At 48.2% G+C, this 22,354-nt stretch overlaps 2 protein-coding genes across 4 annotated transcripts; both read right to left on the reverse strand.

The window, feature by feature from the left end:
* Positions 1 to 1,828: 1,828 nt before the first annotated feature.
* RBM23 (RNA binding motif protein 23) lies at positions 1,829 to 12,213 on the reverse strand. Of its 3 annotated transcripts, XM_081229929.1 has the most exons (14): positions 12,021 to 12,212; positions 8,404 to 8,479; positions 7,487 to 7,608; positions 6,936 to 6,983; positions 6,640 to 6,807; positions 6,381 to 6,434; positions 6,109 to 6,226; positions 5,860 to 6,012; positions 5,637 to 5,774; positions 5,044 to 5,109; positions 3,326 to 3,521; positions 3,134 to 3,238; positions 2,960 to 3,044; positions 1,829 to 2,874 (listed from the first exon to the last, which is right to left on the reverse strand). In XM_081229929.1, exons 2-14 carry the CDS (start codon positions 8,467 to 8,469, stop codon positions 2,871 to 2,873), a joined length of 1,323 nt encoding a protein of 440 aa, XP_081086055.1. In that variant the 5' UTR covers positions 8,470 to 8,479; positions 12,021 to 12,212; the 3' UTR covers positions 1,829 to 2,870. The 3 variants fall into 3 exon arrangements, with proteins under 3 accessions (XP_081086055.1, XP_081086054.1, XP_081086053.1); XM_081229928.1 differs by having other exon boundaries at positions 1,829 to 3,044; positions 12,021 to 12,213; XM_081229927.1 differs by lacking the exons at positions 8,404 to 8,479; positions 12,021 to 12,212 and having other exon boundaries at positions 1,829 to 3,044; positions 7,487 to 7,851.
* Positions 12,214 to 13,473: 1,260 nt separating this feature from the next.
* PRMT5 (protein arginine methyltransferase 5) lies at positions 13,474 to 21,560 on the reverse strand. The gene is made up of 17 exons (XM_081227138.1): positions 21,411 to 21,560; positions 20,627 to 20,745; positions 20,225 to 20,310; positions 19,924 to 20,058; positions 19,408 to 19,520; positions 19,212 to 19,261; positions 18,830 to 18,993; positions 17,863 to 18,024; positions 17,610 to 17,687; positions 17,456 to 17,514; positions 17,243 to 17,365; positions 16,981 to 17,156; positions 16,334 to 16,443; positions 15,788 to 15,881; positions 15,483 to 15,599; positions 15,082 to 15,146; positions 13,474 to 14,047 (listed from the first exon to the last, which is right to left on the reverse strand). The coding sequence occupies exons 1-17, from the start codon at positions 21,518 to 21,520 to the stop codon at positions 13,895 to 13,897; spliced, it is 1,914 nt and encodes a 637-aa protein (XP_081083264.1). The 5' UTR covers positions 21,521 to 21,560; the 3' UTR covers positions 13,474 to 13,894.
* Positions 21,561 to 22,354: the final 794 nt, after the last annotated feature.

The following is a 22,354-nucleotide window of genomic DNA, read 5'->3' on the forward strand; positions in this document are numbered from 1 at the left end:
TATAAGCACCAAGACTAAAGGTTCATAGGTCACAGCCCTGCTTCCACTGGTAGCCCACAGAGCCTAAGAAAGAAGTAGGGTGAATCCCAATGTTAAGAACACAGCAGTTTAAAGAACAGGGAGGAATGCCACTGCCTTAGAGAAGAGAGAAGTGGAGGCTATAAGCCGTAAGTCAGGTGAAAAATCCCATTTAGAATTGAGGACTGGTGGGGAAATTCTAACTGTGCTGAAAACAGACCTGGGCAACAGTCTCATCTCTACTCCCACACCTTAGCCACCGTGCTCAGGCAGGAGGTTGAGGGAGGCTCCTTCACGTTAGGCTGGGCCCAGAGGCTGTTCACTGCCCCTTCTCTCCACTCCAACCACCCTCTATAGAGGGATGAGTAACAAGGCACTGAGTCACACGCAGTGACACCAGCTGTTACCCACTAGACGTTGTCACCTTATGTAGGTTAAGACTAGAACAGAAGTTGTCTTCGACATTCCCTTACTTCCACCCTTGTCCCTCTCCCAGCAAAAAGCTATGCAAGGCTCTAAGAACAAGGAGCAAGGAAGAACTGAGGTGGAAGGACCCAAAATGCAGGAAGGCCAAAGCAGCTAGGAATGGGAGTATAAGGAAACTGAGCAGTGGTGGGGGCCCACCTGAGGGCAGGAAGCAAGGCCTGGGGGTACCTACAGTTTGAAGATGTTCAAGATTGCCATGAGGAGGCCTGGCCCATAGCCTCAGGAGGATGCATAAAAATGGTCTGCACTGAGGTCAGGATGCCTTAGCAGCCGCATCAATAACTGCAAGGGACTGGGCCTTAGCCAGCTGCTCCTACCCAAAAATAACGTGGCCTCCTTCCCTTTTCCCAGGTCCAGAGAGCAAATTAGTACAGGGAAGGGGTAGGGGTGACAGTGGGTGAGACTGCAGCAGCCTGGAAGTCCCTCCAGAGTCCCAGTGGCCTTTTATGCCACAAGTAGGTTTCAGGTACTTAACACTGCAGTATAAAGAGCAACGTCATAAGCTAACCACTAAAAAACCATCACTCTGCTTAGAAACCTTAACTGACAAGTTAAAACCTAGCAGCAATTACCCTAATTTTTAGCTTGACAATAAACTCTCAACATTCTGTTGCACAGAGACCAGTAAAGAATGGAGGAAGCCCACAGAGCCCTGTCCCTGAACTTCAGACCTTCTCCTTTTGGTTGGTCCCTAGTTGGGAGCCAGGCTCTGGGCTAGCCCCTTGTTCTAAGCCTTACGAAGAAGGCAGAGGAAGGTGTGCCCTCACCTTTGTAAGGGCCATGCCTGGAATACTCAGCTCCCTGGAAATTCATCGATCAGACTCAGGCCTGTGTTATCAGAGCCATACGGAATGAAGAGTTGGGGGGACTGAAAGGACGAACAATTGCAGATTAAGGCCTGGGGAGCCCTGATGTATAATGCCCAAACCCCTTTGGACACTGGACTGGATGTCTACTACAAAAAGGTCCAAAGGCGGGTACAGAGATCAACAAGGTAAGAATGGTGAGCTTAGAAGGCTTCTCTGGTACTTAGTCTCCTCAGGATCACGAGAAACACCCTTAGAGCAAGGTGCAGAATGTGCTACCGTTACACTGCCATCTGGTGGAAAGACAAGATCTGTCCCCAGGCAGAGAGAGGGAGCCCAGAGGTCTGTCCACTAGGCAGGGAGGTTTGGAGATAATCAAGATAAAGACAGAAGGAGACCACGGGGCATAAAGACCATGGGATTATAAAGCAGATACAGATGGCGTGTGTGCCTTTTGTCTGTTTTTCTTTCTAAAGATCAGATTTTTTAAAAATTAAAATAAAGGAAAGAAAACTCAATGGCATTAAAAATGTTTTATATCCCTAGGACCATTCGTGGTTTTGGCTCAGGAGAAGTTAACATCAGACAGACACACCACTGGACCGAGACCACACATGGGCAGCCGCCGCCACAACCGTGGGACCTGCCTTTTGTGCAAAGTTTATATATATATATTTATATTCATGTACACAGACACAAGGGTATAAAATACAGTGAGAAGGACTCACGTGTGCCCAGCTGGGCTTCAGCCCACAGTCTCCAGAGGCACATGGAAATGGAGAGAAGCAGCCTCATGGAAGTGGAGAGAAGCAGCCTCCCCTCCACCCTCCCACCCTGGGCCCAAGGAAGGACAACTACACAAAGGAAGATAGAAGATACCAGAAAGGTACCCCACCTTTCACTGAACTCCCGAATGTCCCTAAGACATCCAAAATGGCTGGCAGGAGAGATCATTCTCACACCTCCCAGCAAGATGTTGAGCCCACAGTAGCAGTTCTGGCCCCACGCTAAGGTTTAAGGCAGGCTTCCCAATGCACGTGTCTGTGCTATCTTCCAGGGCCCTTGTAGCAGCAAGCCAGCACTTTCAAGGTTCACTCCCTCAAACTCCAAAGTCCTCACAGACCAGAGGTCTTAAAGGTTTTCCGTGACAGATGGTACGGTAAAGGTACAGGCAGGCAAAGAGCGGTTAGTTCCTTCAGTTAATGCTCTATGGCCTTTCCAATGGGGGAGGAATCAAGGAATCAGTAAGAGGTGGTTGGAAAGGGCAAGGAAGATCATCCCAGGAGACGATAAACACAGAGAAACAGATGTTCAATTCAAGTGCAGACTCTATTCTCTTCAACTGGCAGCTTTGCTCACTAGAGTCCATTCCCACTGCGGCTGCGGTGGGCAGGAGCTCTTCTTGGTGTCCTAGGGGGTCCCAGTTCCCCCATCGTCAATGTTCACACCCTCAGGATGGTTTGGTCCACAGAATGGAGAGAAGGGGCCATGGAAGGGTAGACATGGAGAAGGGAGTGGCAGGACCTAGAGGCACAGGGAGGCAGTGGACTGCGCCACTAATTACCTGTGGCATGGAGAAAATGTAAACGGGAAGCCGGAGGAAAGAAAGTAACTGTGAACACCGAAATGAGCTGGGCCTTGAGACTCACATGGTTTGGCGGGTAAAGAGGCTGGAAAGCTGGAAGCACTGGGAGGCGATTGCCTGGGAGGCGAGGTTCAGGGCCGGACTCAGAGCTGGAACAAAGAGAGACAAGTGAGTTAGCACAGAGCATTCCTGCCTTCCAGGCCCGACTCTTCTCTCCCTTTCCCAAGTCCAAGCCTACCAGTCAAAGCCGCTGGATTCAGGGCCCCCAAAGGAACTGCTCCATTCAGTTGCAAGGCAGCAGCTTGGGCAGCAGCAGCGGTGGTCGGCAGCTGGAGTCCAGAGCCTCAGAGGAAAAGACGAGGTGGGGTTAAGTCCTAACCCTTGATGTAAAATTCAGCGCCATGTTCTTCACTCTGCAGAGAAGCCCTACCTTCTGCCAATTTGGCCATGAGCTGCAAACGTCCACCCGCTGATCCCAGATCCAGCTCCTGGTCTCCATCAGGAAAAGTGATGTCTGTGCCACCATCCAGTCGCTCGGTCACATGGCCAACCCTCATAGGCCGACCAGCAAGCTCAAAGCCATTCAACTGTTCCAGGGCCCGGCGGGCACACTCAGAGTCAGAGAACTACAAGAAACCCAGGCCATTTCAGGTACCTCCTGGCTACAGACATGCTCTCAAAGCCCCACTAATACCCTCTCGTCCTACTGTCCCATGAAAATTGCACGCTCACTGTGGCTCAAACTTTTCTTTCCCAGGGAATGTGACTTAAGATCCCCATGCCCCCAAATGGTTCTCTAAAAAAGACCTTTTCCAGCTGACTCAAGGGCAATCGCTTTTCAATCTTCCAGCTCCACTGAGAACCTAACAGTGCATCACCTGTAGGGAGCCCAGCCTGACAGGCTGTTTCACAAATGGGCGTATCAAATGGAAGTAAGACAGGCCGAGATGCAAGGCTCCTGAGCTTTAATTTCAGCCCTCAGGACTAGTAAGTTTCAGTCCTTAGTCAAGAACCAGGAACGTGGAACTCCAGAGCCCAGCCTCAGGGAGGCGCACACCCTGGTACTGAGAGCGAGACTGCACCCCCACTCCCACCCCGCCCCAGTGCTGCCGACTTTGGCCCAGAGAAGGCCTCTACTCTCTCGTCCCTTCCAGCAGCAGCACTAGCAGCAGCCTGGCATAAAGAGGGCTCCCCGTCTGCTGTTTATGTGTCAAGGGTGTTGACCTAAAAGGCAGCAACACAAGGGCAAAAAGGCCCCACAGAAGCCTTTCTGCATTTGAGTCACACAGCGAGCTAGAAACGGTACTTGCCACCATGAACACCACAGCTGGCTTTATTTACTCTGGTATTACCTGTCCTAGGGCCTGGCACGTGGTACTGACAGTTCCTAGGCAGGTGGTGTAGGTGGCTTGCTTTTACCAGATACTTCTGAGATGAGCAATCCCCACGGTAGAACACAACCTACCTCCCCTCTGCCCTGCAGGCAACTGGGGGGGGGGGTGTATGCCGCCTAGATTGAGCCCAGAAAATATCAGCTTCTATCAGACTTTGTGGCTGGCAGCCAGTCCTAGCCTGGAGTCACATGGGGCTGGAAGAACCAGTTATGGGAATTGGAAACAATGTTGTTGGAGTGTCAGGAAAAGGTGAGACTTGCCCACTATTAGGTGGCCTTACTGTTTTCCCTATAGTGGTATTTAAATATAAGGATATTTCTCAATGGGGAAACTGCTTCCAACTGGGTAGGACCAGAGAGAAGTATATACCTTCTTATTCCCACCCCATCATGAAAATATACCAATTCTATAAAGCACATCTATAAAGGCCCGTACCTAACCTCCCTCATGCCCCCAACCTCTTAGCTGCAGCCTGGAATCGTTACTATTACCCAGAGAGCAAGCTGTAGCACCAGGGAAGCTGGGTGACCTCCTGGACACCCCATACCAGTGCCACTGACAGAGTGCAGGAGCAAAGCCATGATCTCAAGCAATGCACTCATCTCAAGGGGCAGAAGGCTAGTCCAAGCTTCAGGCACCAGGGTTTATGGGTCATTTAGACAATTCCTATGGGAGGAGGATGAAGCTAAGCTGCAAAATCAGACAAGTGGACAAACCTAATCTAAAATTAAAAAGTTGAAGACTAGAGACTCACCGTAATAAAACCATAACCTTTAGAGCGGCCTGTATCTGAGTCCTTCATCAGGACAATATTATCAATCTGCAGAATAGAGAAAAATAATCAATAATCTTTTGGCTAAGCCACACCTTTTATCTTCCCTACCCAGACTGTTCTTTTTTTGGCCACGCGCAGCATGTGGCATGTGGGATCTTAGTTTCCCAACCAGGGATCGAACCTGCGCCCCCTGAAGTGGAAGCATGGAGTCTTAACCACTGGACCGCCAGGGAAGTCCCCTACCCAGATTGTTCTAAATACCTCTAACTTTCTAACCAACCCATTACATCTCTCCAAATCATTTTAAAAATGAGACAAAGCCCATCTCTTTCCCAAACACTTTTTCTGACTCATCTTACTTCATCTGGACCCCATTATTTGATTTCATGGTGCCTAATTTGTCTCCTGAGCAGTATGAATACAGAGATGGAGCCCAACTTCTCCAGCACGGACCCACATGGCCATCATTAAACACGCAGTGGGTTAATCATGGTCAGACAGAACGAGGAGGTACACTCGCCCTCCCCACTTTTTCCGATTCCCTTCAGAGGTTTCCCTCACTTTCTACTCACTTTGCCAAAGGGCTCAAAGATGCCCCGGAGCATGTCCTCGGTAATATTGAAGTGCAGGGAGCCCACGTAGAGGCGCATTGGTCCACCACTGCCCTTCTGCAGGTTGCTGGCCATGGCTGCCAGTCGGTTTTTCTCAGCCTGCGGAAGAAGGAAATGATGGGTCATGCCCCACACCTACCACCATCATCTCCATCTTCTCATGTCCATTTCTCAGGCTGCTCACCTGTGAGGCCTGTACAATGATAGGCACTCCCAGCAGCCGCTGTCCGGTCAGCCCAATGGCCAGCGGCACAGACTGGATCTCACAGAATTCCACATAGGCAATGCCCTTAGAACGACGTGAGTTCCGATCTGAGATGATACGTACATCTCGAACCTAACCAGGGCAAAAAGGAAATCCTGAGTTGGGCATAAAGGGGGATGGATAGAAGACAGGCTTCTCAGGGACAACTAAGAGGGGGAAGAGGGTTACCTTGCCAATAGCGGAGAAAAAGTCCTCCAGGTCTCGAGGCCGAATGCAGGCAGCTAACTGCATACAGAACACCGTGCGGGCATCCCGCTCCTCAGGACTCAGGTTATCAACTGGCTCCCTAAAGAGTGAGCAAAATCATCGAGACCCTCCCTCCCAGTACTTGGTCATCATTCTTCAGCTACCCTCAAGTACTACACATTCCTGTCGTTTGGCTCAAACCGCTTTTTATTCGTAACTCACAACCCCTAAAAGAGTGCTCACTGTCAACTCACCTGACTGGGCTCTTCTCCCGGAAATGAGGACTCTTACTGTGTCCATACCTACGCCTACGGAACAGAGAACAACCAAACTGAAAACCGTGTCACCCACCTTTATCCACACTGGCCCAGTGCTGGGTCTTCCACCGTGAGAAAACCAGATTACAGCACCTCATCGCACATGCGAATTCTGAGTATCACCCCTCCAGTAACTGGGTCTCCTGCCTATCCCAAAACACGACACAAAGGTGATCTTATAAGCAAAAGGTGATACCCAGTGGCAAGCGGTGGACTCCTGTAGCGCACACGATCCTCACGACGTCGGTCTCGACTTCGCGACTCACTACTATGTCGACGATCCCAGCTACGGCTGCGGTGACGACGCTGCCGATCTCGACTCCGGCTCCGACTGCTTCTCCGCCTATGACGGTCTCGACTACGACTGTGGACGGCAATGACTATTAAGCTCCTTAAAGAACAAACCAACCTTTCTGGCCTTTAATGTATAGTTTTCCGTCGTATCTTTCCATTTATAATTCTCAAAACCCAAGCGGCCCCAGAATGACTGACCTGCGTTTTCTATCCCTGCTTTTACTATGGCTCCGACTCCTCTTCTTCCTGTGAAAGACAGCATAAACTCTTACTACTGAGGTTTCGTCACCTCTCCCAAGGATAAGAAATGACACTAAAGCAAGGGTGAAACAGAAAGCAGTGAAAGACCAAAGCCTAGAAGTCAATATGGCAGAAGTTCACAGCAATGGCATGACATCAGTTTACACAGAGCCCTGAATGCTGTCAGGCATCTGAAATGGCCATTTTCCCCCACAAAACCAAGCAAAAGCTTATGTTTCCAAATTAGAGATCCTCTTGCTATTTTACTCAAGTGAAATACTACATCGACGCTAGGACTGATCCACAAGTCTATCCACGAATCTACACTGGCAAGCGAAGACTAGAAGATCATTAACCCAGGTCACCATCATTCCCATGACCCAGTGGAGCCATTACTAAAAGTCAGAAGTCTTACCAGCAACCACCTCCCTGTTCTGGCTGTTTCTATAACGGACACAGTTGCTTCCCTTCCTCAAGCTGCCAACCCATTTTCCTCAGGCCACACTCACCTGCTTGCCTCCCCACTGGCGCTGCTCCCCCTCGTGCCACTGCCACTGCTGCCGGTATGGCTGGTGCTGTTGGTGGTGTTACTAGGGCTCTCCTTTTCAACCTCGTTAGTTTGCTGCTCATCCTGAGGGGTTCGCCAGGAAAATGACACAAGGTACCAGGTGGCAGACACACAGATTCCATCGGGCAAAGAAAGAAGTGGACAAGGAAGAAAGCTCATGAAATCAAAGCTCTCAATCATCTACACAGTTTCTAAGCACCTGGACCTCCTAACAAAAAGAATAAGAGAAGAAGGAAGGAAACTACCCAAAAAGAAGAAACGAGATTTTGAGGTCAAACCTTTAGCTGCACCAACATCTGTTCCACTAACATCCATTTCCCTAGAGAGTGAGAAATGAGAGTTATGTCTGAGATACACTGACCTTCTACTGTGTCACTGAGAGCTGTGAGCAAAGCACTGGTTCCTAACGCAACTTCATGTCCCCCCCACCCACAGTTTTTGGGGACCTTTCTGTAAGCAGGGCCCTTGAGTATCGGCCTCCAGCAGAGCTTACTAAAAGATTATGCCTTGAGCTTCCCTGGTGGCGCAGTGGTTGAGAGTCCGCCTGCCGATGCAGGGGACACGGGTTCGTGCCCCGGTCCGGGAGGACCCCACATGCCACGGAGCGGCTGGGCCTGTGAGCCGTGGCCGCTGGGCCTGCGCGTCCAGAGCCGTGCTCCGCAACAGGAGAGGCCACAACAGTGAGAGGCCCGCGTACCGCATAGAAGAAGAGAGAAAAAAAAAAGAGTATGCCTTTTATGAAAGCCACTGCACATAATAAACGAACAGGGAAAGAAGATTCACAAAACGTTGAAACTGATGATCCACAACTGCTTTTCCTTACCAGCCCAATTCCAAGAGTGAGATGGGGAATCTTACCTCCTCTTTTTTATAGGGAGCCTCCAGCATGGCCTCAATCACTATATCAAAGTCATCAGATGCCATTGTAGCAGATCTGAGGAGAGGACATCAATATATAAGAACCTCATTTATATCTTTCCTCCCCTTCCAGCACCCCATATTCCCTCCCCCTCCAAGAAACAGACTTCAGATATACAGTTGTTTCTTGAACTCCAAAGGTACCTTACCCACTGTTGCTTACCCTAAGTTTATTTTTGCACCTTACAGATCTGAACTAGTTCTGCTTTGTGGCTTAGAAAAGGTCAGGGGTCTAGAAGAAAACTGAATATCTAGGTAGAGACAAAATACAATATAGACCCTGTCCTGTGAAGAGAAAATGTTGGTACTCAAAATTACTATTTACTTTACAACAGACACGTGGCCTCCATCCTACTGTTCAAAATTCTGAATAAATAATTGGTTTAAACTTAAATCGGCACAAATTTCCAATAAAAAGGTAAGAACGCATGACTAAAAATTAGGAGCAAGAGAAAGTAATACCAGAATAATGCAGATTTGTCCTAAGCTTTTCCCCACACCACCGCCCAACACAAATAATGAGGGGATTCATCATTAAGCATTTTCTGTACAATACCAACCAGAGTTTGGGTAACTCAGAAAGACCATGATTAAGACAGGCTTAACCAGTCCCACTTTGAAGCCTTTCTGTCTAGGAAGGTACAGTAGGACTTCTCGCCTACCCCAAGCTTTCACATCTAGCAATGGTCTTTCCCAAGTCTGTCCACCACAGGTCTATCAAATAAAAAAACCCAGAAGACACCAAACAAAATCAGTAGGATAAATTATTCAGAAATTACTGGTCTAAAATTATCAATATACATAACATGGATGAATCTCTCTCAAAATAATTATGCTGAGTGGAAGGAACAGGTTAAAAAAAGCATACTGTATGATTTCATTTACATAAAATTCTAGAAAATGCAAACTAACCTGTAGTGACAGAAAGCAGACCAGTGGTTACCTAGGGATAAGAATAGGTGGGAAGGGGCTAGGATGAAAGGATTATAAAAGGGCATTTTGGAATTTGGGGGGTGATGGTTTCATGGGTGTTAACACATATCAAAACACATCAAACTGTACACTTTAAAGTGTACAGTTTTATTTTATGTCAATTATATCTTAATAAAGCTGAAAAAAACCTAATCTAAATACTTTCTATACAAGGAGGTTAATCATAATTAGACTTTCCATATCCTCAAGAGCTTTGTCCTCTTTAAAGTAGCTAATGCATCATCCAATCATGCTGTCTTGGTTGCCCTCAGAGTCCATAGCCTATTTTGATGATTTAATAAGAATAATCATTATATCAATATCTATCACTTATAGTATCTAATATTGCTAGGCACTATGCTAAACATGTCACAGAGATAAGATTCTTGGAAAGAGCCAACCAATAAAACTTACTTGGAGACAAATTTAAGGCTTAAAATGGAAACCAAACCAAAATCAAATAGGTGTGTCTAAAAACCAGTGAACTCAATCTCTTATACCAACACCTTACATTTATTTAACAATCAATGGTAACATATACTACAAGCAAATATTGGATCTAATGCACAGATGAGGGACTTCCCTGGTGGTCCAGTGGGTAAGACTCCGTGCTCCCAATGCAGGGGGCCCGGGTTTGATCCCTGGTCAGGGAACTAGATCCCCCATGCATGCTGCAAGTAAAAAGTCCATATGCTGCAACTAAAGATCCCACGTGCCTGAACTAAGACCCGGCACAGCAGATAGGAAGGAAGGAAGGGAGGGAGGGAGGGAGGGAGGGAGGGAGGAAGGAAAGAAGGACGGAAGAAAGATTTAAAAAATGCACAGATGAAAAAACTGAGGTTCTGTGAACTGCCCAAAGTCACAAAGCTCAAATGGAGGAGCTGACCCTTGATCATAAGTCTTCCGACTCTTAAGTCTAATATTCTAACAGGTTACTGCTCTCTCATGTGGTTTATAACTTAAACCCTAAAGGAAATATAAAAAAGAAAAGTACACAGCTTACCAAGATGTCTATTTTTAAATATATACTGACCTGAAGAATTAATGTTCTGATAGGTATATCAAAAGAATCAGTCCCATTAGTCACACCTATTGTGTGGCTTACAGATATTCAGCGTGTAACAGTATATGCTACAAAATATTAGAAACCAGGCTGATTTTAATATATGCTATCTGATTTTAATATATGCCAGCATATATCTTAACATATGCTACTGTGGGAAAAAATGGTTCTAAAAGTAAGTTTTTGATCTACAAGCTCTGTTCCTTTCATTCATTTTGGCTGCCAAATCTATACAAATTTTCTAAGTGTCATAACGCTTCTCTTTTTTACAGTCTGCCTTTAACTCTCCAAATGAAATGCTTCAAGAACTGCTCTTTGTTGAGTGCTAGTACAGCATAGGGATAACTTAATACCAAAAAAAACTTTCATGTAAGTTGACAAATGAACCCCTTCCTATGGAATAAAGTTTTCAGACTTCAGAAACAAATGAGTGAATCTATTTAAGCACAGACATATACAACACCTGCACACTTTGAAACTTGCAATCTTGCTGGGTTTAGTCTTTCTAGATGTCCTAAAAACAGAATGTCCCAAACACTATGTGCTTTCACGTTGGGAGTTTTCAAACTCTTTGAGTCCTAACTTATGGGTCAAAGTCCACTCAATCCCATACGTTAAAATATTACAGTGCTTTCTTCCAACCCTGCTTCAAAAACTACGTTAGAGGCCCATAATCACAGCACTACGTGGACCTTGTCGTAGCATAGACAAGACCCAAGCCAGCACCTAGGCCCCACTGCCGCGGGAGCAAAGGAGAGTGAAGAACCACTGTCAGCCCCGATCAGGCAGAATTCACCAAACGCTGGAGTCCCAGGGGTGATGGTAGCGCCATCTCCTGGGTCCGGTAACTGAGCTGGGCACAAACATCTCCAAACTGAAGACAGCTTAATTAAGAACAAAAACAATGAGAAAGATAAAAACATTCCCCATGTTGCGAAACAAGCCAAGGCCACGCTTCAAAAAATGGTCCTACAAGTTACCGACTGGCAGCATCTCTGCGAGGGCCAGTGTCCCGATTCTAAACCCTCGTATGTGGCCCCACTATGCTCCTCTACCGCCACAGGATGTGTGGGCACAGTGGCCAACATACTGAACATGAGTCTTTAAGAGGCTGAAGATTGAGGAAGAAGCCTCAATTCCCTCATCTCTCTCTGAGTGGTGGCACTAGGGGCTGAAAACGGATCCCACATGTCCTCTCAGACCGTGGTGGGTCGATGCTCCCTCCACAGTGTGGGACACCCTAAATGTCAGGGCTGCGGGGACCTGGAAAGAGATCAGTCATTGGGACCCTTGAAACAGCATCTTCATCGCTAAAGGATGTAGCCACGAGGGTGCCGATGGACTAGAGTTAGGTAGCGAACACCTCCAGATCAAAGTAAACAAAAAAATTTTTTAATTTTAAAAGTTTGCCCCATTCTGCTCTTCACGCCATTTTCTGCCTGTGACGTTAGGGGGAGGCGCCGTGCGGCAACGTCACGCATAGGTGACGTTTCGGGGGGGACCCGGTTTCAGGGTTTCTTACCAGTTCCGGGTCCCCGCAGGGGGGGGTCCCGGTTCCCTTCGTTCCTTTGGGTGTGTCGGGGGACGCGAAGCGAGGCACGGCTCCCTTTCAGAGACTCAGCAGTAAGAGCCCCACTACAACCGGAGCTGCTCCTCTTCCCGCAAAATGGCGGCAGCTCCGCTGTCTTCCAGAACCTTCTCCAATCTGCGCAGGCGCCGAAACATTCAGGTGGCGGAATTAATCTCACGGGTTTCGCGGCAACACTCCAAAGTACAGATTTTCATTGGCTAAAATTTGAGCATGGGTGGAGCCAAGCTCAAAGGTCTCTTAGCAACCAGCAAGTTCCCATTGATTGGCTAATCTTTCCGAGACTCAGGGAAAGCTGAAGCGTCCTTAGGTAGCCGCCTATCGCTCTCTCATTGGTTAAATGACTTGCGGAAGGCGGGGCAACCGGGCAGAGCACCGGAGAAAAGGACCCTCCGGCTCGCTCCGGCTCGCTCCGGCTCTCAACGTAGACTAGGCTAACACCGCGCGGGAGCCTATTGACGTCCTTGGCCGTCCCCACTCAGATTTGCCGAGGAGCTTACGTCAGGCTTCTCTGGGACAGCTTTCTGGAGAGCAACTGCATTTGCTTCCCGTGGGGAGGGATGCTGAGCTGCCCATCCCCCTTCTGTCATACAACCCTCCCAACCGCTGCCTCGTTTCCTCGGCGCTTGGGTCTCACGAGACTGTCACAGATCTGTCTTCTTCCGCATTCTGCCTGGTCCTACAGCTCACATACCTTCAGTTCAAATCAGTGCCCCCCACACCTCTCACCGCCAAGGGTAAACTTGAGGCAGTTTCTCAGGTGACTCGGGGTACAGCAGTACTCAGCCCTCTAACCAGAGATGATGTCCACCCTCACGCTGCAACGTCTTCCAGAACCCCCCGAGCCTTCAGCTGCCTAATACAGCTGCCAGAAAGATGGCTGGTTCTAACATGGAGAGGGCCATGGAGCCACAGGAACCGTGTTGAGTCCTGATTTGAATACTTTTTATCATTGTACCAATTCAAATTCCTCTTCTGTAAAATGTAGAATTGGACTAGATTATCTCTTAGGACTTCAAACTCTAATCCTATGATTTTATTCAAACAAAATAAGTGGCTTCTTGCTGGCGAAGCCTGGATGACTTCCAGTTTCTCTCCCAAGAGGTAACAGAGGAGCTGGCAGTACAGCAGCTCAGGAAGGTGGAAGGGAAGCTGGCTTCACTCACTACCCTATCTTTCTCCATGGCAACAAACTCTATGCCTCCTCCCCCAGACAAGAGCCTAATCACAGGTCCTAATGGACAAGACCTCTCTGTAGCTGGTCAGAAAGCCTATAATTGGGAGTCCAAGAGTCACCACTAAGCTTCTTAAATAGGAAATAAAGCTAGGCCCCTTCAAGTCTTGGATAAGAGCATAGATCTGAATATGTGTAAGTAATGGGTGGAGAAGGAGAGGCAGGGGGCAGCGGAGTTGGAGCAGGAAAGGCCATAACCTCACTTTATTTGTATTTCCTCCTTACACAAAATCATCCAAATAGCAACAGAGATGGGCAGAGAAAAGGGCTGAAAAGTTGTTCAATCCACATGTTCTCAGGGCTATCCCAGGGAGCACTTGAGGCTGAGTGCCTGTTGGAGTAGCCGCAGATCCAACACGGATTCCTCATGCCCTGGCCTGAAGTCTTCACAGATCGGTGGCGTGAGCCCTGCAATTCTCATCCTTTGCCCATCTTGACGTTAGGCAGGAAGGTGGACTGAAATGCTCCTGTCTGATGGGCAAGGCAAATCAGAGCCCATGGTGTACTGCCCCTTCTGCGCTACAGGAGCAGAACCTGAAGCTGCTTCCAAGGCTCTAGAAACCTGCAGGCAGGGCTAGAGGCCAATGGTGTAAGAGCGGCCTGTGGGGTTGTGAATAGCAGAACAGACTGGTGCTGTCACAGCCCACTCATACCACACCTTCTTGGAACTGCTGCATCGCCAGAAACGCACACAGATGGTCTGGCCTTCACGCACGGTAATGGGCTGCTGTAAGGAGAAAGACATGGAGGTTCAGGGTGGGGCCAATGAACTTTATGTGGCAATGTACTAAGCTAGGTGGGGAGATAAAATGATCAAATGACGTTCCAACCCTCATGAGGTTTATCTGAAGTCTATCAGAACAAATAATCAGAAATGCACAGACACTGAACAAATAATCAAAAGTGGGATGAACACTGTGAACAGCGATAGGGTGCTATGAAAACACCTATGAAAGGTAACACCAACCTAGTCTACAAGGTCAGGGAAAGTTATCTGACAATAAGAATGTTTAATGAGACTTGCAAGATAAGTCAGCTGAGTCAAGAAATGAGCCAAGAACTTTACAGGCAGAGGACGAAGGTGTGAAACCCTGAGGCAGGAAAGAACATGGGGCATTAGAGGAACCAAAAGAAGGTCCACAGGACTGAAGCAATGTAATCAAAGGACAGTGGCTGAAAAGGCAGGCGAAAACTAGATCACACCAAGTCTAACAAAGATTTAAGACCTTATTGTAGGGCAGTGGGAAGACATTGAAGGGTTTTAAAAGTAGGAGAGAGGGCTTCCCTGGTGGCGCAGTGGTTGTGAGTCCGCCTGCCGATGCGGGGGACACGGGTTCGTGCCCCGGTCCGGGAAGATCCCACATGCCGCGGAGCGGCTGGGCCCGTGAGCCATGGCCGCTGAGCCTGCGTGTCCGGAGCCTGTGCCCCGCAACGGGAGAGGCCACAAGACTGAGAGGCCCGCGTAACGCAAAAAAAAAAAAAAAAAAAAAAAAAGTAGGAGAGAGAGAGGATCAGATTCACGTTTTTAAAAGATGACTCTTGCTCCAGGTAGAGAATGGACAGAAGAATAGCCAGAGTAGACGTGGGAAGCCAGGTGGAAGGCCCCTGCAGATATCCCAACATCTACAACAGGATCCAAGAGCACGTGAGAGCAGTAGAACATGGGTCACAGACAAGCATCATCCTGGGAGAAGGGAAGGGGCAGAACACCAATGACAAAAGTTACTCTTCAACCCAAGGAGCCTTAAAGGTGATTCCTACCTTAATGGGGAAGAGGATGGGAAACCATGAAAACATCCCAGGAGAGTGAGTCTCTGGACGGATACCTAAGTGGACAAAGTAATTTAAAAAATTGAGTATAACCGATTCACTTTGCTGTACACCTGAAACTAACACAACATTGTAAATCAACTATACTCCAATAAAAATTTTAAAAATTAAAAATTAAAAAAAATTGAGGTCTCCATGACTCTGCTTTTTGCCTAGATTGAGGAGAATCTCTTCTGTGAACAAAGAAGCAAGTAATCAAAGATCCCCATTCACTGATTCCTGGGTTCCCTGTGACTCTAAATGAAACATGTACATACGCTACCCGAAACATGTATGTACGCTGCCCAGGTAGCATACTCTTATACTCCCCATCTACTGCCCTAGACACTCACTCAGAGTGATGTCCTGATAAAGCACAGTCTCAAAGTAGCCTGCAAAGCCATGCAGCACTGTGTTCACCTCCACGGGAAACTCCAAGGTGCAGTAGCGGTTGTTGTCAATCATAGGATCTGTCAGGGAAGAGCGGTGTGGGTGATGAGTGGCCAGAAACCCTAGACAACTTGGTAAAGCATGAGCAGGAACCAGGAAAGGAAGCCTTGATAGAGACCAGATAGAGCAGACTCAGGACAGCAAGGGAAGAAACCAGGAGGGTGAGCTCTCACCCAACCAGTCAGAGGACAGCCATGCAGGAACCCACCTCTGTTGGGATGGCTGAAGGTAAAACAGGGCTGGGGCGCAGACAGCTGGTGGAAATTGTGCAGCCGTACCACATAAGGCATTTCAAACTGGGCCTGTCCCGAGAGAGAACAAGATCTGGAGAAGACAGGCAAGAACTATCCAATTCCCCAGGGAATGCAGCTCAAGCTTTAGGGACACAGACAAAGATAAAAACACAGGGACTTCCCTGATGGTCCAGTGCCTAAGACTGCGCTCCCAATGCAGGGGGCCTGGGTTCCATCCCTGGTCAGGGAACTAGATCCCACATGCCGCAACTGAAGATCCCAGCACGTGGCAACGGAGATACCATGTGCCACAACTAAGACCCAGCGCAGCCAAATAAATAAATATTAAAAAAAAAAAAAAAAGAAAAAGATAAAAACATAGTTTCACTTCAATCGCTTTCCCACATCCCCAACTCCTTCACCTCTTCATCTTCTCCAGTGGAAGAAAACACTTATGCTGACAGAGGAAAAAAAAAAGGACTAAAGAGAAAAGAGTCCTCCCGAAGAGAGTAGCTCTTTACCTCAGGGTCGCGGTCCTTTTCCCGACAGGCTCGGACCTCATTGTACAGCTTAGAGGAGGAGATGGGAGCTAGAAAGGAGGTGTACTCCCCAGGGATGCTCACGCCATCATCTGCAGAGCAGGAGAGTCACATTACTTCCCAAGGGGTAGAAATGGTGCGTCTGTACTGAAAGCTCAGACCTCCCATATCAAAATAGACCCAGGCAGCTCCACACTATCACATTCCCAGGCCAACCTGCTCCTAACTCCTGCCCTGGGGGATTCTACTTCTTTCTAGGTTAATTTAGAGTCACACAAGAGTAAAACTGGAAGGAACCCACTGTATTTTAATCTAGTGGTTCTTAACTTTCTTTCCTTTAAGATCCTGATGAAAGCTAAGCCCAAAGTACATATGTCAGCTCAGGAAGTCCACAGATCTCAGATTAAGAGTCTCTGCTCTGGTCCACTCCCCTCATTTTACAGATGTGAATACCGAGGCTCAGAGAAATTGCTTCACTTGCTAAGGGCACTGACCCAAGTCTGCCCTGCCTTCCCTAAACTTCGTAACCTCCTCTCGGCTGCTGCCACACCCATCCCTCCCCAGTCCCGTCCAGCCTTCCCAGTTGAGAATCCAATCCCCTTGCTCAGTACACCCCAGCCTGGAAGCACCTTTTAGGAAGTGCTGGGCTCCATCCAGGCATTCTGGTGACAGCTCATTATCAGCGAAGGACCCCAGAAGCTCACTGACAATGATATCCGCTTTCTCTGGAGCCACCCACTCCCGCATGTCCGATGAGACTACCGTCACCTGGCTTCCCCATTCTTCAAACTGCCAGTTCTCCAGCCTAAAACGGAGATGATGTAAGTGAGGATAAGGTAAGAAAAACTGACACTGAGGACAAACTTCCCAGCAAAAAAGGTTGCTACTCACGTCACCACAGCATTTGGGTTCTTCTCCACAGCGTACAGCTTTATTCGCCGGTCAGCCTGCTTGGCTGCCCGCAGGGAAGCGTTCACCAGGGGCCCCCGGCCTGCTCCCAGCACCATCAGCACTCTAAGAAAGAGAGGGAGGAGTCAAGCTGACGCTGCATGTAGAGAGGCAGGCAGGCAGGCAAATCTCTGGAATCATGGGGAGAGCACTCACTGGACATTGGTGTCCTTCTCTTCCTCTGGCACTCGGTCTAACAGACATTTATAGATGGCCTGGGGGAACGAGGGAAGACCTCATGGCTATAATGCCATCCTCACCCAGGTCATCCCGACCCTGTGCTTGACCCCATCTGGGACCCACACTGTACCTGCTGGTATTGAGAGTATTTGATAGGGTCCTTTTCAAACACTTCGTATGTCTGAGATTCCAGATTATCCATCAGTGGCTGGTGAATGAGAGGAAAAAGGCAAAGTAAGTTAGCCAGTTTCTAGCAAGGACAATGCACCAGAATACCAAAACCTTCCCACTGCCTCCTGAGCTTTGGTAGGATTTTAGGGCACCTGCTCTCAAGAGACATTTCCTCCCCCCACCTCCCTCCTCTCAGTGTACTGCAGACCCACCTGGAGTGGGGACTGCAGGTAGTCTTCATAGCCCTTGGCAAAGAGTTCGTAGGCATTGGGTGGAGGTCGATTCTGGCTCAAGTATTCCAAGTACTGGAGGTAGGAGCAGAACTCTTTCTCTGAGTGGTGGTTGGTGCCTGTGATGATGAATTGCACCTCCAACTGTGAGAATAAGTCAGACCATCAGACACAGTCCTTGTACCAAGAGGACGTTATTATGGTTTATGGCCAAAGGGCTCTAGCATGAAATAAGGCCCAGATCACCAAATACCAACAAAAGCATCAAGAGCCCTCCTATGCCACATAAGCATCATCCTGGCTCAAGAGGCCCATGGATTGTTACTGTAACTTTTTTCATTTATTTATTTAATTTATTTATTTTTGGCTGCGTTGGGTCTTCGTTGCTGCGCGCGGGCTTTCTCTAGCTGCGGGGAGCCGGGGCCACTCCTCTTTGCAGTGCACAGGCTTTTCCTTGCAGTGGCTTCTCTTGTTGCGGTGCACAGGCTCTAGGCGCGCAGGCTTCAGTAGTTGTGGCGCATGGGCTCAGCAGTTGTGGCTCTCGGGCTCTAGAGCGCAGGCTCAGTAGTTGTTGTGCATGGGCTTAGTTGCTCCGCAGCATGTGGGATCTTCCCGGACCAGGGATCGAACCCATGTGCCCTGCATTGGCAGGCGGATTCTTAACCACTGCACCACCAGGGAAGCCCTGTTGTTATAACTTCTTAAGTGAAACTTTCTGCAAAGTTTTCATGAGATCTGGTTCCTTTTGAAATGTTTCTGGGGCCTCTACTGCTATTTGCCTTTTTGCTCTCAAGACCCCCAACTTTGCCGAAACTGTTCTCCAGAAACTAGAGGGGAAAAGAACCCCACAGAGGGAAAAAAAACCCAAAACAAAGAACACCCCATCATACATATGTGAATAAGGCAAGAGGATTAGCCGCAGCACCTTTAGAACCCTTCTACTACACACCTTGAGGAGTCGGAAGATCAGCCTCTGGTGCATCTTAGAAAGAACAGGAAATCCCTTCTTATTGGTCAGGAAAATGCTGGTGGGGAGAATGGCTGCTTTGATGGGCTCCCCAAGCCAACGATCAATGACATGATTAGATGGGAGGTCAGCACCAATTTCGAGAGCTACACAAGGGAAAAGAAAGACCTGCCAATCACTGATAGGCCAGAAGCCTTTCCCTGCTCTTTTGTGCAAGATCTGTCTACTCCTTAAGAGCAAGGCAGACCTGAGGCACAGAGAAAGCAGCAAAACTGCCCAGCAGCCAAGTGTACATGAGACCCCTGATTTTTGGTCACAGAAGGTCAGAGAATAATAACCTATCCCAAGATATTTGTGGACTTACCCACCGCAATCCTCTTGCTATAATCACACAAGGTCCGGAAGTTGTGCCACCTGTCCAGAGTCAAATACAGGAAAAAACAGTCAAATACATATGGCCCACCAATCACCATACCTCAAGGAGACCTTCCTACAGGTTCCACTCTGTACCTCCCTCCACCCTAGCCTTTGCCCTGGTACAGCAGCAAAAGGAGACATACCACATCCATGTCTTCTCCTCTCCACTGTACTCCTCTGTGTGTGAAGTTGGCACATTCTCAATTATATCATCTCTCAGGTCCTCTGGTGCCACCAATGGCACCCGCATCCAGAACTGCACATGAACAATAAATAGGTTCTGTACCCTATTTAGAACTGTTTTGAACTCATTGGGTCCAGAAAGCTTCCTTCAACTAAAAAGATCTTGATCCAGATTTCAAATTACTCCCTTTATATGCTTTTCCCAATTTGTGATTATATGTATGTGTACACGTATCTTGTGCATATCCTTAAGTAAGTATCTGCCTTGTCTTCTATTTCACTACAAGTTGCTGGAAGTAATTGAATATTCTATATATTTCATAACTCTCTGCTTTACCACTTTTAGTTGTGGGTAGGCAGTACGGACATTTCAATTCTGCCAAATCCACCTTTTACTGAATGGCTAGGAACAAGAAGATACTTAGCACAGCCTGACTACCATAATATGCAGCAGGAAAGGAGGCCCTCAGCCATACCATGGAGGAGTGGTGGCCAGTGTGGATGTGGTTGGTCAAAACTCTCGCCAAGTTTGTGTTATCTTCCTGATTTAGGGGCAGCAGGAAAGCTGGAAGACCCAAATATGCCCCAAAATTCAGCTCCTGTAACATAGCCTGGAATGGAGATCAAGAGAAAAAAGTTAAGAGCTAGCAATTCAAATAGCTTTAACTGCATTATATTAGATTTACTAAGTTATGGAGGAGAAAAACACTACTCTCCCCATCCAGCTTGTTTACAGACCTGATCTTTAAAAAGATTCATTGAAGAGGTCAGTCTTACCGCCTCGGAGTTCCTGCGGATCTTTTCCACTTTTGAGTCTGGACGAATCCATGGAGAAAGCTTTCCCACAATTAGTGTATTCCAGTCTGCACTCCCCCACCCAAGAAAGACAAAGACTGAATGAGGTTCAGAACTTTACTCATTCAATTTCTAGTTCTTAACAGGGACTAGAGAGTTAGAGATGAGAGACAGACTTTTTCTATCACAGATACAGGACAGGAGAGCCTGACGCAGAATAGGGAACTAAGGCTTTTAGCAGGTAAGCAAGGAGAGAACAAGAGTTATGTATATCCCGGGGGGAACCAATATATCCAAGTCAAGAAAGGAAGAGAAGGAAGGCACTGATAAAGCATAAGTTGTTATTGCCTCTAATAATTAAGGGGCATGTGGGATGGTCCCTACCCCTTCCTGACAGCAGTAGGTCTGATCGTGTCTGGGGGCCCGGCCGATTCTTAGCAGGTTCCTGAGTGAACTCCCTCTTGAAACGCGGGTGGAACACAGGCATGCAGAGGAAATCAAACCTACAACCGCGACAGACCCAGAATCGTCATGTAAAGACAGCAGCAGTGCCCAGATATCCAAGCAATTGGACTAGGCTATCTAGATTCTGCACAACCCTTTCAGCTGCCGTCAGTCACCCGACTGGACTGCTGAATTCAGCCCACCTTGGGGCATATCACTTCCGCTGCACTGTGCCTCAATTTCTCCCCGGAACTCAGCCATGGAAAAGATGAGTAAAGAGAAACGATGAAAATCCACACCACGTGGACTTTCTATTCTGCTGTCACTGGTTTTCCAAGACTGTCACATCCAGATCTGCACCAGTACTGCACAAGTTTCCCCCCTCAAGGTTTTTCTCTCCTCTCCCTAGCCCCCTAACTCTTACACTCTCAGACGATAATCTCGCTCTCCATGGCCCTAGAGGTCTGTACGCCCCCTGTGTGAGTTCACCTGGTAACTCCCCTGACTTTGGGGTTCAGTGACCCCACGCCCCCAACAAGTTTTTTTTCCTCTCTCTCACACTCCAGGGCCCGAGGCTTCTCCCCTCCAAGGACTAATGGTTTTCCCCTCCCTCGTCGTATCCACTCCGACCCCCTCACCCCTGCCTCTCGGGAATGACTGGTCTGCGCCTCTCTGTCCCCGAGTTCGGACCCCGCATTCCGCTCGCAGAGGTCCAGGCCCTCACCCCTGCTTGGCCACAGCCCCCAGTGTGTCAGCTATTTCGGGGACGCAATTCAGGTCCCTCCCGCTGGACACGCGACTTCCACTGGCACCACCGACCGCCATCGCCGCCATCTTTTCCCTCACGCTGTCCACGCCGAGATTCCCTGACACTAGCAGCCAATCACAAAGCCGAAAAAAAGCCCCCAGAAGGCGGGACGAGTCTCCCTAACAACCAAAGCGTCTTCCACGGCTCCGGAGCTGGAAGAGGAGGGGTGGGGAGTGGCTCTTCCCGCCAATCCGCGGGCTGCACAGTGACGTACGGCGTGGCTCCGGAAGAGTCACCAATCTCAGGGTCTGGTTCTTGACGAACTTCAATCTCCCATAATGCTCCATGTGCTCGTAGAATTCCGTTAAGAGACTACACGTCCCATGAAACCCTGCAGTAGAAAACCCTGTAATATAAGCTTGAAGTATCATCATCGAGAACTGCGAAATTGTCTCAGGGCCAGTGGCGCAATGGATAACGCGTCTGACTACGGATCAGAAGATTCCAGGTTCGACTCCTGGCTGGCTCGATGAGACAGGTGTTTCCCTTATTGCATCCCATGCAATAAGGCCATAAGCAGTATTTTGAAAGTCTCCCCTTCTTTCTTTTATAAAATTTCCGCATTATCTCTCGCCCTCATTTTGAGGTCTTAATTTTATTGCGTTTTGCAGCCATTTTATGTCAGCTTTTCCCCTTACCGAATTCAAAGGTGGTTCTTGTGTCACTACTTAGGTCCATCCGAATCCTGAGAAAACCGGGTTGATGGCTGGGGTCTTTGTATGGGCCTTAGTATATTTTTAAATAGATTGTGGCAATTCAGCCACTAAGTCTTTGTGATTCTATATCTCAAACACAAAAAAGAGTAAACAAACACCTAAACACACACACACACACACACACACACACACACACAGGATAGA

Source organism: Mesoplodon bidens (genome assembly GCF_964165515.1).
Source record: "Mesoplodon bidens genome assembly, chromosome: 3".
NCBI classification, from domain to species: domain Eukaryota; kingdom Metazoa; phylum Chordata; class Mammalia; order Artiodactyla; family Ziphiidae; genus Mesoplodon; species Mesoplodon bidens.

What these genes read in the sequence shown, in the direction of transcription:
- PRMT5 (XM_081227138.1), bottom strand. Translation starts at nt 21,520, where the DNA reads ATGGCGGCGATGGCGGTCGGTGGTGCCAGTGGAAGTCGCGTGTCCAGC. An exon ending in GAGAAGGACACCAATGTCCA is followed by an intron (nt 17,366 to 17,455) that starts GTGAGTGCTCTC and finishes TCTCTTTCTTAG; the next exon opens with AGTGCTGATGGTGCTGGGAG. An exon ending in CCATCCTCTTCCCCATTAAG is followed by an intron (nt 14,048 to 15,081) that starts GTAGGAATCACC and finishes TTCTCCTTACAG; the next exon opens with CAGCCCATTACCGTGCGTGA.
- RBM23 (XM_081229927.1), bottom strand. Translation starts at nt 7,725, where the DNA reads ATGATTGAGAGCTTTGATTTCATGAGCTTTCTTCCTTGTCCACTTCTT. An exon ending in CATGGCCAAATTGGCAGAAG is followed by an intron (nt 3,239 to 3,325) that starts GTAGGGCTTCTC and finishes TTTTCCTCTGAG; the next exon opens with GCTCTGGACTCCAGCTGCCG. An exon ending in GAATCCAGCGGCTTTGACTG is followed by an intron (nt 3,045 to 3,133) that starts GTAGGCTTGGAC and finishes TCTTTGTTCCAG; the next exon opens with CTCTGAGTCCGGCCCTGAAC.